The 14574-nt window shown below is 39.4% G+C and overlaps 1 protein-coding gene across 1 annotated transcript; it reads left to right on the forward strand.

Moving 5' to 3' along the window:
• Positions 1-2646: 2646 nt before the first annotated feature.
• LECT2 (leukocyte cell derived chemotaxin 2) lies at positions 2647-14247 on the forward strand. The gene is made up of 4 exons (XM_025924855.2): positions 2647-2895; positions 4413-4509; positions 6649-6794; positions 13943-14247. The coding sequence occupies exons 1-4, from the start codon at positions 2850-2852 to the stop codon at positions 14107-14109; spliced, it is 456 nt and encodes a 151-aa protein (XP_025780640.1). The 5' UTR covers positions 2647-2849; the 3' UTR covers positions 14110-14247.
• The last annotated feature ends 327 nt before the right edge of the window (positions 14248-14574 follow it).

Here is a 14574-nt window from a genome sequence, read left to right on the forward strand (position 1 = left end):
ATGATTCTCCATATTAAAATTATTTTGGGGGGGATCCTGGGTGGCTCAGTTGGTTAAGTGTTCAACTTTGGCTCAGGTCGTGATCACATGGTTTGTGGGTCTGAGCCCCAAGTCGGGCTCTGTGCTAACACTTCAGAGCTTGGAGCCTGCTTCAGATTCTGTGTCTCCGTCTCTTTCTGCCCCTCTTCCACACTCATATGCACACTCTCTCTCTCTCAAAAATAAACATTAAAAGTAAATTTAAAAAGAAAAAGGAATAAAATAAACACATAAATAAAAATAAAATGATTTTTGTAATCAAACCCCTCCCCTTTGCTAACTGCACTTCCCAAAGCTGTGGTGACTAATGTGTCATACTTGCAATTGTTACCGTTGTCTGTCCGCACAGAGGATTTGTGGGGGGTGGCAGGAGCGAGGGAAAGGGGGTGGGAGAAGGTAGAATGGATTTAAATGTTCATTCGGCATTCTTAAATCAGAGATGGAAAGTGACACACAAGGCCTCATCATGAGGCTAAGGCTCTACTGGCCACAACTTGTATTTAATGCCTTCTTCATTCTTATCATGACTAGGACAGACTTTAGCAGAGCAGTTTTGGACTAATTTCAGATTTCTGAAGGCATTTGTTTAATAAATCGGTAGCTTAACACAGCATGCTATTTCTAGGTAGGTTCATTTTAGTGAAACACAGAAGGAAGGAGCCAGTGCGTTTGGTCAGGTACCCAGGCCAACAACCCTTTGCAAAGCACGCCGGCCTCCTCTCTTTCACAAAGGCCTCCAAACTGCAGATCAAATCAAAGATCAAAGCTACCAAAGAAATTATATCTTCACCCTCTAGCCCACTATTCCCACAGTTAAGGAAAACCAAAAAGGTTTCATGTAAATTGTTCCCAAATGGAAGCACTCAGACATACCCAAAACTTCAACTCTTCTGTGATTTAGTGTTCTGTAATACAGCTACTTCTTAAAAATCAATTAAGAAACTATTAACAAAAGGATACAATAGCCCTGAGAGAAGAAAATCAAGTGCTTTCTTTGGCTAATCAGAGAAGAGCATACGATTCAGTGGTTTTTATCATAAGCAATTTGTTCATTGGCTCCTGGAATACAGCCAACCCTCTCACTCTGGAATTGAACTACCCATCTCAGAGGAAGCAGGAGACAGGTACAGAGAAGCCAGGGCAAGAGGAAGAAACAATCTGAGTCTTGCAATTGCATGAGCTCTCATGTAATTTTACCTCAAACTCTTCTAACTAGACGGGAGAATGATGCGGTGAAAGAGGCAAGTAACTTTTAGTTAATCTCAATGCCGGAAGTAGACTTTAGCACCACTGCCCTCAAAGCTAAATTATAGCCAGTTTGAATTTCTCCTCCTCCTTCAGGTTCCCTCTGGCTTTGGTGAAAGTGCTAAGAAAAGTAAAACAGTCAAAGCATGGGGGAGAAATGAGAGGTCAATTTAATGCTGATAGTTGAGCTTGTCTTGCAAAAGTTAAATGCCCTTCAGTAACTGTAGCCCAACAAGTCACCTTACTTCCACACACATTTCCTTAGGAGGAAGTAGAGCTCAGAGAAGATAAAGGTCTTATGCAAAACTGTGAATAGGTCAGAGTTTCTCATCAAAAGATCTCTAGCACGCGGCAACCACCTCAACACTCCTTACAGTCACGGACGACACACAAGAGAACAGTGACAGTGCCTCCTATCACTTCAAAACGGGCATTGGCCAGCCTTTCAAACAACTGTTGGGTTAGCTAGCTTATATTTGCTTCAACTCCTGTAATATTTCTTTGAACACCATGGCGTTTACTCTGTTCAATAATTGTGAGAGCTGATGATTTTCTACTATAAATTAAGGGGTGTGCTAGGCTGGCTTCAGTTAGGGTGGCTTGGCTACGGTGACTCTGTTCCACGGGACTTTTACTCTCTTCCTGGGGCCAGCAGGTTTGTCTGGGAAGGCTCTCTGCACGGCCAAGGCAGAACACAAGAAGGCAAAAGACATGACACCCCGTAGGGCTCAGGCTGTACTCATGAACTGTTACTTGTGTCTCCTTTGATCGGTCACAGCATGTCATACAGCTGAAACACATACCAAAGGTTTGAAAGGCCTTCTGCCTCCTTAGAGTCATGGGAAGGGTGTGGATTCAGGGAAGGGTAAAAAGAACTGGGGCCACAATCTCAGTCTCCCACAGCTACTGACAAATTATTTAAAGGGGGATGTTTCTGTAGAAAATCCCAAGGCCTCATATAATATTAAGCGTAACAAGAAAGAGATGTTAATACACAGAAATAGTGTCTATTTGTTGAAAAATATAGAAAAGCACAGAGATTCATATAACAAATAGCCATGTATCTACCTCTAATAATTAACAAATACTTTCACATGTTTCCCTCTCACATTTTTACTAAGTATTTTAGAGTTTAAGCACTCTGTATACCCCTCCACAATTCTATTTCCCTCCTTCCTGAGAGGTACCTATTATCTTAAAATTAATCTGTGCATATTTTTGTATTTTTCCTATGTACACAGCCATTCATGAAGTTGCAGCCCAGAAGATAGTCAGCTACCTTATCACTTTCTGTTAATGTTTAGTCAGCATTTCCAATAAAATTAACTCCTTCTTCAGATCAAACACTTTTACATAGGCCCTACATGTGAACCAAATAGCTACCCAGGGAATATTTGACTTTGACTTGCTTCATTCTTGTTTTTCTGTGTGTCTCACAGTAAACGAAAGACGTGAATGATGCAGAATTCCAAGGCTACATAATTCAACCTTGGCTATTCTTCAAAGAGTGTGGGGGCAATTCCAATTATCAGAGAAAGAAACATCACAAGGAAAGCAAAAGCCAAATGTTTTCCACAGAAGTCCTCCTTTTTGCTGTCTTCATTTCGACTGGTAAGTGCAAAAAACAATTTTAGAATCTTGGCTAATTTTAAAAAATGGATTTCAGTAACAGATTCAAAAGTCAGGAATATCACAACCACAAGAGAAATGTGTGTGTTTGATTACGGAAAATGGACTAGGAAGAATACAGGGGAAAGGGGGACTTCTCCTGACTTCCACCTGAATGCTGTCCTTCTTGAACAAGGGAATCATAAAAGTGGAATAGAGGAGTTTAAGAAAAGTCTATTAATCTTGGCCTAGGATTTAATTGGAACATAACTAGAAAATAAGAAGTTTGTATAAGAATTTGATTTGGAGAATTCCTTATGCAGCGACTGGCGTGGATTATGGCAAAGGGAACTCTCGCTCCCTTAACCACCACAGCAGGAGAGGAAAAATGAATACGCTAATAAATCACCTAATATCTGCCTCAATTCCCCAGGATAAATACTAGTTGCCAAAGTGATGGTATTGTATCTCGATCAAGATGTTGACTTGAAGTTTGGCTCAAAGGTATAAGACATTTGAAGCCCATCTTCTAAAAAATATATTAAAGGATATACTTAAACAGCCATATACACTTAAATAGCCATATTCTGTTGTTCCTCTCACAGCACATATATTAATGAATAGTAAAATATCTTTGACGAAAATCAACAATCAAATTAGCTGGTTCTTGCTTTTGCTTCTGTTTTGTTAGTTTATTCTGAAGTGAAAGGATGAGTTGGCTAACTGCATCTCTCTGTGAACGTTAACATTGGAAATCTGGGAAATTTAATTCAATTGAGCATTTATCTCAATTTAGCATATACTAAAGAGAAGATGCACCTAAAACAAGTGTGCACAAAATACAGTGAGAGAGCCAGCCCTTCCTCCATGTTTTACTCCTTCACAATTTTTCATATATTTCTACTCCCTTCCCTTGTCTTCTCCCTCCACTCTAGGCTAAATTGGTCCGACATGTTCTTATTTCTAAGAATCTCCCTCTTCCATGTTTGCAGACAAAAAAGAGATCTATTTAGTTCAGAGTCTGCTTTGCTAGTTCAGAGTTTGCTTCTTCAATTCAAACATTTTCTTGGATTTGATTTTTAGGACTAACGATAAAGGAACATCTCAAAGTTACTTTAGAATTTCTTGAATTATTTCTTGGCACCATGCTGTTTGATTATTTTTGCTTAACCTAAACACAGCGGTCCCAAGTAATAAGCAAAGAAAGTTTGAGAATCATAACTTAGGGCATTTATTAGTTGATAATCTGAAACAAACCATAATGATGGAGATTAATGCTTATAAATAAACACATTTACAAATACGGTGTATGTCATAAGACAGAATTTTATGGTAAAGGAAAAAGCGAACTTTACACCGGAATCGGGAATTAAAGGAACACCTGCCCATAAAATATAGAAAGTTAGAGAAAAACTATAGTGAAAACAGAAGCGTTGAAGCTACTGGAAGACTGACAAGGTAAAAAGAGACTGGAAATATGTGAGGCCAGGAAATCTGCTTGTCATGTTTCTCTTTTTTAGCTCTGGCTGGACCATGGGCTAATATCTGTGCTGGCAAGTCTTCCAATGAGATCAGGACATGTGACAGCCATGGCTGTGGCCAGTATACTGCTCAAAGGTATGGGGCTTCACAAATAACCATAAATTCTTTTGGTTCTTAACCTCTTTGCTTAGTGTCCTTGCCTCAAATGCTCATGGTCATTTCCCTTTAACAGCAGGACACAGCGATGAAACCAGCTGGACTACTATCTTTAGAGCAACTTCCGAGACCTCTGTTTCAAGGATAGCCTCTGAATTGGGGATAAAGCATGTAATAAAGAGAAAGGGGAAAAAATGCATGTTTTCCTTCTCAGTGTTACCCACCTGGTTTTTCCAAGGTGAAAATCAACATTACTATCACATTTTATTCAAGAGGGACTTGAACTGAGGTATGAAGGGTTAAGGCACCTGTCCACCACAGCTGGAGGTGGGAAAAGCTGCATAAGGATTCACGCTTTTGGTTCCTCTTCCCATCACACCATGATGTCACTGACCCAGGATGTGGGAGTTCAACATCAGAGGCTGGCCCTCGACAGGCCATTTCTTCTAAACAATAAGGGGCACATTTGTGAATTTTCAATAATGCACAGCACCACCTTAGGGGTGCCACTCTCTGATGAAATAGCCATGTGTCCAACTGCATCATCGATCTCCATCCTAATTATAGTGGAGCTCTCACTTAAACAAATGCTACTTACAAAGCAACCTCAAATACCTGGAGTAGCAGGGTTGAGATGGGAAATATGGAAAAATGGCCGCTCAATTGCCAGAATTAAGACTTAATTTGTTCATACCCAAAAGTGTGTATGCACTTGACTTCTACAATAATTTACTGGTTCTTCACTTGGAATCCCACTCAGTGTTGCTTTATACACAATTCTAACAATCCTCACAAATTGGATTTTTCAGGTGTTAGCCTATTAGAAGGGGGAGGGGGCTGGAAAGAGTGAATGTAAACAACAGTGAGGATTTTCAGAGACAACTTAAAGAAATCTCACAATCTGGGATCATTTTGTGTTTGTTCTTGACCCACTTTAATAAACTCAGGAGGTATCACTCACTGTATTAAAATACCATATACAAAAAATGTTGTTTATGACAACTTCTGGTCACTGAGACAAAAATAAGATGAGGGTGACATATGATTCTTTTATGATAGGTTCCCATAAAGAGATAACTCTTTTACAACTGGTCTTGAAGGGGGTCAAGATTCATGTATCTATAAAATTTACTTATATATGGGGGCACCTGGGTGGCTCAGTCGGTTAAGCGTCTGACTTCAGCTCAGATCATGATCTCGCGGTTTGTGAGTTCGAGCCCCGAGTCGGGTTCTGTGCTGACAGCTCGGAGCCTGGAGCCTGCTTCAGATTTGTGTCTTCCTCTCTCTTTGCCCCTCCCATGCTCATGCTCTTTCTCTCTCTGTCTCTCAATAATAAATAGACGTTAAAAAAATCTTTTAAACATTTACTTACATATGGAACCCTGGGTGGCTCAGTCAGGTAACTGTCTGACTCTTGATTTTGGCTCAGGTCATGATCTCACGGTTCAAGGGATCAAGTCCTGCATCAGGCTCTGTACTGACAGCATGGAGCCTGCTTGGGATTCTCTCTCCCCCTCTCTCTGCCCCTCCCCTGCGCTCTCTCTCTCAAAATAAATAAACTTCAAAAGAATAAATACGTTTTAAAAATTTACTTAGATTGTCTCATTTCCCCAAAATGCCATATAACAATAATAGCTAATGAATTCTTAAAGCCTCTCCATATACCAAATACTATCCTAAAGACTTTAATCTTTACAATATGGTTATTACTACCTGCAGGAAGGGAGGTTAAAATTGTGCTAAAGTTGGGGCGCCTGGGTGGCGCAGTCGGTTAAGCGTCCGACTTCAGCCAGGTCACGATCTCACGGTCCGTGAGTTCGAGCCCCGTGTCAGGCTCTGGGCTGATGGCTCGGAGCCTGGAGCCTGTTTCCGATTCTGTGTCTCCCTCTCTCTCTGCCCCTCCCCCGTTCATGCTCTGTCTCTCTCTGTCCCAAAAATAAATAAACGTTGAAAAAAAAAAATTGTGCTAAAGAGAGGAAACCTGGGACCTCCCAATATAGTGTAGCAGTTTCAGGGTTTGATATCCTAGTCTGGGAACAGTGGGCTAACACCACGTTTCTGGGCAATAAAGTTCCTAGGACAGTTTCCTCAGTCTGTTCATTCTTATTTACATTTTAGAAATCATAGGCCTCACCAGGGTGTGGACGTCTTGTGCTCTGATGGATCGACTGTGTATGCGCCTTTCACCGGAACGATTGTAGGCCAGGAGAAACCTTATAAGAACAAAAATGCCATTAATAATGGAGTTCGGATATCTGGAAGAGGTGAGAGGTGCTGTCTATACCTGGGGCACATGCTGGAAATGTTTGATGCTTATTTATTTAATGCACATGCCATATGCCGAAGTGTCATACGTCCTTCAAGATAGTAACATCTAGAATACAAAGGCCATAGGGTACCAAACTAAAACAGCTAGATGCATTTTCAAATACGTTCCACCTCTTCCTCTGAAATCATTTTCTTTATGCACACACTCTACCTAACCCCACAGCTGACTGAAGGGCTTTCTTCTTGTGGCCCATGTGGTTTTGCCTAATAGTCTACAAACAAGATCACTTTCAACGGTATCTACTATAATAAATAAATACTTTCATTCATCAAAATACTACAATTCAAAGATGTTGGCATTCCTGCAAAAGTTGGCTGGAAAATATTTTCAAAGGCTTCTATGTTCTAGGTTAAGCTGGGTCACCCAGTACTCCAGGTATTGGGCTTCCTGTTTACTTGTGTGTGTCGTTCTAGTTCCTTCATTCTCGTTGATGTAGAGGGCTTGATTCTATGCATAGATCTTCATCTACGTAATCATTCTTCTCTAAGTGGACATCTGGGTAGTATCGAGTTTCAGGCAATTATGAAAATTCCATGAACTTTCCTGCATGTGTCTTTTAATGAACACTAATGTGCATTCCTGTCAGAAACGGGCCCTAAAGACACTCCCCTCACCACGATAAGAAACACTTTGTGAGGGAGCTCACATCCTCAAGGGCTCTATGGTGGTTATTCTCTATAGGACCCAAATGACAAGAGAAACCGCTGCCACTGGATGGAGTCCACTTAGTAAGCAAGGCCAAGGTTGGCATGGTTACCTAACAGGCTGCAGAGCTGAAGAGGCCATCAGATTCATCTGAAGGACAGAGATCTGTGGCATTGTCTAGTTAATCATGGTGACCCAAGAAGTGAACAAACGGGCAGCCTACTAAAGCCTGATTTGATTTGTATAAATGGAAACACTCTAGGTCTGATGAACAAAGTCGTGACTTTAATCATCACCATACTGGGTCACAAAACTGCCTCCCACCCCCAGATTTGCACCAGTTCACAAGCCCAGGGCCCCTTGAAAGAAACCAAGGCTGAGCCCCTTTGAGGAAGGGCTCCATCACACAGCCTAAAATTTTTTATGTTTATTTTTATTTATTTATTTATTTAGTTTTCAATATATGAAATTTACTGTCCAATTGGTTTCCATACAACACCCAGTGCTCATCCCAAAAGGTGCCCTCCTCAGTACCCATCACCCACCCTCCCCTCCCTCCCACCCCCCATCAACCCTCAGTTTGTTCTCAGTTTTTAAGAGTCTCTTATGCTTTGGCTCTCTCCCACCCTAACCTCTTTTTTTTTTTTCCTTCCCCTCCTCCATGGGTTTCTGTTAAGTTTCTCAGGATCCACGTAAGAGTGAAACCATATGGTATCTGTCTTTCTCTGTATGGCTTATTTCACGTAGCATCACACTCTCCAGTTACATCCACGTTGCTACAAAGGGCCATATTTCGTTCTTTCTCATTGCCACGTAGTACTCCATTGTGTATATAAACCACAATTTCTTTATCCATTCATCAGTTGATGGACATTTAGGCTCTTTCCATAATTTGGCTATTGTTGAGAGTGCTGCTATAAACATTGGGGTACAAGTGCCCCTATGCATCAGTACTCCTGTATCCCTTGGGTAAATTCCTAGCAGTGCTATTGCTGGGTCATAGGGTAGGTCTATTTTTAATTTTCTGAGGAACCTCCACACTGCTTTCCAGAGTGGCTGCACCAATTTGCATTCCCACCAATAGTGCAAGAGGGTTCCTGTTTCTCCACATCCTCGCCAGCATCTATAGTCTCCTGATTTGTTCATTTTGGCCACTCTGACTGGCGTGAGGTGATATCTGAGTGTGGTTTTGATTTGTTTCCCTGATAAGGAGCGACGTTGAGCATCTTTTCATGTGACTGTTGGCCATCTGGATGTCTTCTTTAGAGAAGTGTCTATTCATGTCTTCTGCCCATTTCTTCACTGGGTTATTTGTTTTTCGGGTGTGGAGTTTGGTGAGCTCTTTACAGATTTTGGATACTAGCCCTTTGTCAGATATGTCATTTGCAAATATCTTTTCCCATTCCGTTGGTTGCCTTTTAGTTTTGTTGGTTGTTTCCTTTGCTGTGCAGAAGCTTTTTATCTTCATAAGGTCCCAGTAATTCATTTTTGCTTTTAATTCCCTTGCCTTTGGGGATGTGTCGAGTAAGAGATTGCTACGGCTGAGGTCAGAGAGGTCTTTTCCTGCTTTCTCCTCTAGGGTTTTGATGGTTTCCTGTCTCACATTCAGGTCCTTGATCCATTTTGAGTTTATTTTTGTGAATGGTGTGAGAAAGTGGTCTAGTTTCAACCTTCTGCATGTTGCTGTCCAGTTCTCCCAGCACCATTTGTTAAAGAGACTGTCTCTTTTCCATTGGATGTTCTTTCCTGCTTTGTCAAAGATTAGTTCACACAGCCTAAAATTTATACCATAAACCTTACTTCTAGCTGTCCTCAAAGGCAACTGCCACCATTAAGCAGGATGGCTGTACACTGGGGAAGAAGAAAGAATTGCGCTTCTCAGAGACTACTGGACACTTGCTCAACAACTGAGACTTAATTCTTGGACACCCGAAAGGCCAATGTGGTCAATCAGTCAGAATAGAGGCTTCTAGGGTCAGGTGATCAACGTAGATTTTCACGAGGGTCCATCTGACAGTGGTCCCAGTGTGTCCACAAATCCACTCTCTGGTAATTTCCCCCGTTTCAGAATGCATAATTGGAATCAGCACACTCGCTGATGGCAGAATGTTGTACGAGCAGGAGAGCTGGATCACTTGGTACATATGTACCTTCTGCTCTAACAGCTACTGCGTTTCCCAAAGCAGAAGTTCCAATTTACACTCCAACGAGGAGTAACAGTTCCGGTTGCTCCATACACAATACTTGGTGCTATCTTCCAACTTTCCACTTCAGCAATTCTTTTTTTTTTAAGTTAATTTATTTATTTTGAGAGAGAGAGAGAGAGATAGAGAGAGAGAGAGAGTGCAAGCAGGCAAGGGGCAGAGAGAGAGAGAGAAAGAATCCCAAGCAGGCTCCACACGGTCAGTGCAGAGCCCAACACGAGGCTCAAACTCATGAGTCATGAGATCATGACCTGAGTCAAGATCAAGAGTTGAACACTTAACTGACTGAGCCACCCAAGTGCCCCCCCCCATTTCAGCCATTGTGATGAGTATATAGTGGCATCTCATCGGCTTTATTTATTTTTATTTAGATCCAAGTTAATTAACATATAGTGTAGTATCGGTTTCAGGAGTAGAATTCGGTGACTCATCACTTACATAAAACACTCAGTGCTCATCACAAGTACCGTCTTTAATACCCATCACCTATTTAGCCCAACCCCCACCCACCTCCTTCCATCAACCCTGTTTGTTCTTTATAGTTAAGAGCTTCTTATGGTTTGCCTCTGTTTTTATCTTTACTTTTCCTTCCCTTCCCCTATATTCACCTGTTTTAGTTCTTAAATTCCACATATAAGTGAAATCATATGGTATTTGTCTTTCTCTGATGGACTTATTTAGCTTAGCATAATACACTCTAGTTCCGTCCATATTATTGCAAATGGCAAGATTTCATTGTTTCTGATGACTGAATATTCCATTATATATATACCACATCTTCTTAATCCATTCATCAGTCAATAGACATTTGTACTCTTTCAATAGTTTAACTGTTCTTAATAGCATTGTTATGAACATTGGGGTGCATGTGCCTCTTTGAATCTGCATTTTTGTATCCTTTGGATAAATAAATACCTAGTAGTGCAACTGCTGGGTCATAGGGTAGTCCTACTTTTACTTTTTTGAGGAACCTCCATTCTGTTTTCCAGAGTGGCTACTCCAGTTTGCATTCCCATCAACAGTGCAAAGGGTTCCCCTTTCTCCACATCCTCTTCAACATGTTGTTTCCTGAGTTGTTAATTTTAGCTATTCTGACAGGTATGAGGAAGTACTTCATTGTGGTTTTGTTTTTTATTTCCTTGATGATGAGTGTTGTTGACCATATTTTTCACAAGTCTGTTAGCCATCTAATTTCTTTGGAAAAGTGTCTATTCATGTCCTCCACCCATTTCTTCACTGGATTGTTTTTGGGTTTTGAATTTGAGAAGTTCTTTATAGATTTTGGATATTAACCCTTTACCTGACATGTCATTATTGGCTTTAACTTACATTTTCCTGGTGGCTAATGCAACGGAGCACCTTTTTGTATTTATTGATAGCATGGATATTATCTTTTGTGAGGTGCCTATTCAATTATTTCTCCCTGTGTTTTCTGCATTTTTCTTATTGGCACGTAGGAGCTTTTTGTATATTGTAGATGAGTCGTCTGTCAGATCTATGTATTGTAAATATCTTCTCCCACTTCATGGGTTACCTTTACACTTTATTTTTGCTGTCTTTTAATAAACAAAAATTCTTATTTTTCTTTTAGTCCAATTTGGTAGTATTTTCCTTTATTGATAACATGTTTTTACCTGTTTAAGACACATTTGCCCATCATAAAGTCATAAAGGTATTTTTTTCTTCTGTTTTATTGCTTCATCTTTCATATTTAGATTTATAATCCACTTGGAATTGGGTTCTGTGTAAGGAATGAGATAGGGATCAAGATCTTTTTTTCTCACATTACTTTCTGACTCAGTACCATTAAGCTGAAAAGACTATTTTTTCCCCCTACTCTAATGCAGTATAGTCTTTTGTGGTAAGTCATGGTCTGAATAAACATGGGTTTGTTTCTGATTTTTCTATTGTATTTCATTGGTCAATGTGTCGATCTTACACAAATATCCAACTGTCTTAATTACTGTAGCTTTAAAATACATCTTGGGAGCGCCTGGGTGGCTCAGTTGGTTAAGCGTCCAACTCTTGATTTTGGCTTAGGTCATGGTCTCATGGTTCATGAGATTGAACCCCACGTGGGGCTCTGCACTGACAGTGTGGAGCCTTCTTGGGATTTCCTTTCTCTCTCTCTCTGCCCCTACCCCACTTGCACTCCCTCTCTCTAAAAATAAATATTAAAAACCAAAAACACATCTTGATATAACATAAATCTTTCAAATTTATTCTTTCAGATTGCCTTGACAATTCTTCCTCATGTGCATTTCCAAATATATTACAAAATCAGTTTATCAGGGGCATCTAGTTGGCTCAGTCAGTTAAGCTTCTGACTCTTGATCTCAGCTCAATGATCTAGAGTGCCTCATGATCACATGGTTGATGAGTTTGAGCTCTTCAAACTCATGGAGTTTGACAGCGTGGAGCCTGCTTGGGATTCTCTCTCTCCCACTCTCTATGACCCTCCTCCACTTACACACACACACACACACACACACACTCTCTCTCTCTCTCTCTCAAAATAAACAAACTTTAAAAAGTACATTAAAAAAAGAATCAGTTTATCAATTTCCACCAAAAATTCTGCTGGGACTTTGGGTTTGCATTGACTACACAGATGAAATCGAGAACTGATATCTTAAAAGTAATGAGTCTTCTAATTAATTAACATGTTATATTCTCCATTTATTTAGTTCTTCCTGTACTGTTATATTAGTTGTCACATTGGTTTGCAGGGTTGAAATTGTGCACATATTGTTTAACATGCATATAAGACACATTATATTGATTTTGTTTAGATCTTCTAAATCAGCAATGTCCACAGAAATACAAGTCACATAGATAATTTAAAATTCTCTAGTTACATTACGAAAGTTAAAAAATAGGTAAAATTAATTTTAATAATATATTCTATTTAATTCAGTGTCTATAATATTATTTTAAAATGCAACATAAAAATTACTAGTATTTTACTTTTGCTGTACTGTCTTCAAAATCCAGCATGCATCTTATACTCAAAGTGCATTTAATTCAGATGAGCTACATTTCAAGTGCAGACTGGCCACTTGTGGCTAGTGGCTACCATGTCAGACAGCACAATTTTGTCTACTTGACTGTTTTCACTGATATGTGTATTAAAATCTTCTAGTGTGTTTCTATTTCTCCCTGTTTCTCCAGTAGTCTCTGCCTTATATAGATGGTTTGTGTTTAGTGTGCAGGTGGTTGTAAATGCTGTATCTTCATTGGATTTAGCATTACAAATTGTCCTCCTTTGTTTTGTTTCAATGCTTTTTGTCCCGAATCCGAATCTCTGATAACAGAATCATAACCCTTGCTTTCCTTATTGTTTCCATTTGCTTGACAAATCTTGATCCAGCCGTTTATTTTTTGCCTTTTTCAACTGTTGTGTTTTACTGTATATAGGATATAATTGGGTTTTGCTTTTTAAGCTAGTAGGAACATTTTTTTAACAGATGAGTTAACATTTATAGATATAACTCATATATGTGGTCTCAACATTGTCATATTACATTATGATGATAGTATTATAATAACTCCACCTATCTATTTGGTGGGTCTTTGTCTTTAAAATTATTTTCTTTGGGTATTTAGTAAGAGTTTCAATCTTGTGCCAATTATGTCCACTTCTATTTGTCTTTAAAAGTCTCATCATTTTATAAGAATATGTCTTAGGGGCGCCTGGGTGGCGCAGTCGGTTAAGCGTCCGACTTCAGCCAGGTCACGATCTCGCGGTCCGTGAGTTCGAGCCCCGCGTCAGGCTCTGGGCTGATGGCTCAGAGCCTGGAGCCTGTTTCTGATTCTGTGTCTTCCTCTCTCTCTGCCCCTCCCCCGTTCATGCTCTGTCTCTCTCTGTCCCAAAAATAAATAAACGTTGAAAAAAAAATTTTTTTAATAAAAAAAAAAAAAAAAGAATATGTCTTAGAGTTGAAATTGTTCTGGGTGAGAACAAGAAAATATGTTAATAGTCTCAATTTTCTCAGCTAGCGTTTTTCTGTTATTCCTCAATGTCTTTATTAAATTTTCATATGAATCTGTTTTCCCTTCGGCATCTTGTAATTTTAGTCATTTCTGGTATGATTTTGTCATCTTCCTCAATTTCCTCATTGAGTTCAATCAACTCATTTTTTTTGTCTTTTCTTCCATTTCTGTTATTTTTTGAATTTCTGATTCAAGGCTACTAAAACCCAGATAAAAACTAATTTAATTTCTTTTCTTTTAGGTTTTTGTATAAAAATGTTCCATATTAAGCCAATTAAATATAAAGGTTCCATCAAGAAGGGAGAAAAACTGGGAACTGTATTGCCCTTGCAGAAAGTTCATCCTGGCATACAATCCCATATACATATTGAAAACTGTGACTTGAGTGATCCTACTGCATATCTCTAAGTAGAAGACAGATGACCAGATCTTCTAAATAGAAAACGATCTTCTTAAAAACGTGGATGCATATCCTACTTTTTCAAGAAATTTGTGTCCAAATAAAAACATGATGAGTGCAAAATAGAAAATAGTGTTTTATTTCAACTCATTGCCACTCTGATTTTTGATTGTCAACTAATTTCTGAGAGTTCTCTGATTTTTCTGTTACATATGGGATCTGAGGGGTTCTGCTTGTTTGTTTATATTTCCTTAGTCTTCAATACATAGGATTAACAAACATGACTTCCAGCTATCCAGGCTGCATTTTTGGTACTTCTAAAACTAGCTACCTTTCTGCTTGAAAATAAGAAAAAGGCTGAAGTTATTTTCTTGGTACAAGAAGAGAATGTTGCACAATGCTAGACACACATGCACAAATATTGAGTGAACAAATGAGAGTTAAACTTTAGTTAAGGTATTGAAAAGTTTCAG

Source organism: Puma concolor, chromosome A1 (genome assembly GCF_028749965.1).
Source record: "Puma concolor isolate L17-30 chromosome A1, mPumCon1.1.hap2, whole genome shotgun sequence".
NCBI lineage: Eukaryota > Metazoa > Chordata > Mammalia > Carnivora > Felidae > Puma > Puma concolor.

Bases quoted from the DNA above. Each gene is read 5' to 3' on its own strand.
- LECT2 (XM_025924855.2), top strand. From the start codon at position 2,850: ATGTTTTCCACAGAAGTCCTCCTTTTTGCTGTCTTCATTTCGACTG. The intron at 2,896-4,412 runs GTAAGTGCAAAA...TCTCTTTTTTAG, and splicing joins TGCTGTCTTCATTTCGACTG to CTCTGGCTGGACCATGGGCT. The intron at 4,510-6,648 runs GTATGGGGCTTC...TTTACATTTTAG, and splicing joins GGCCAGTATACTGCTCAAAG to AAATCATAGGCCTCACCAGG.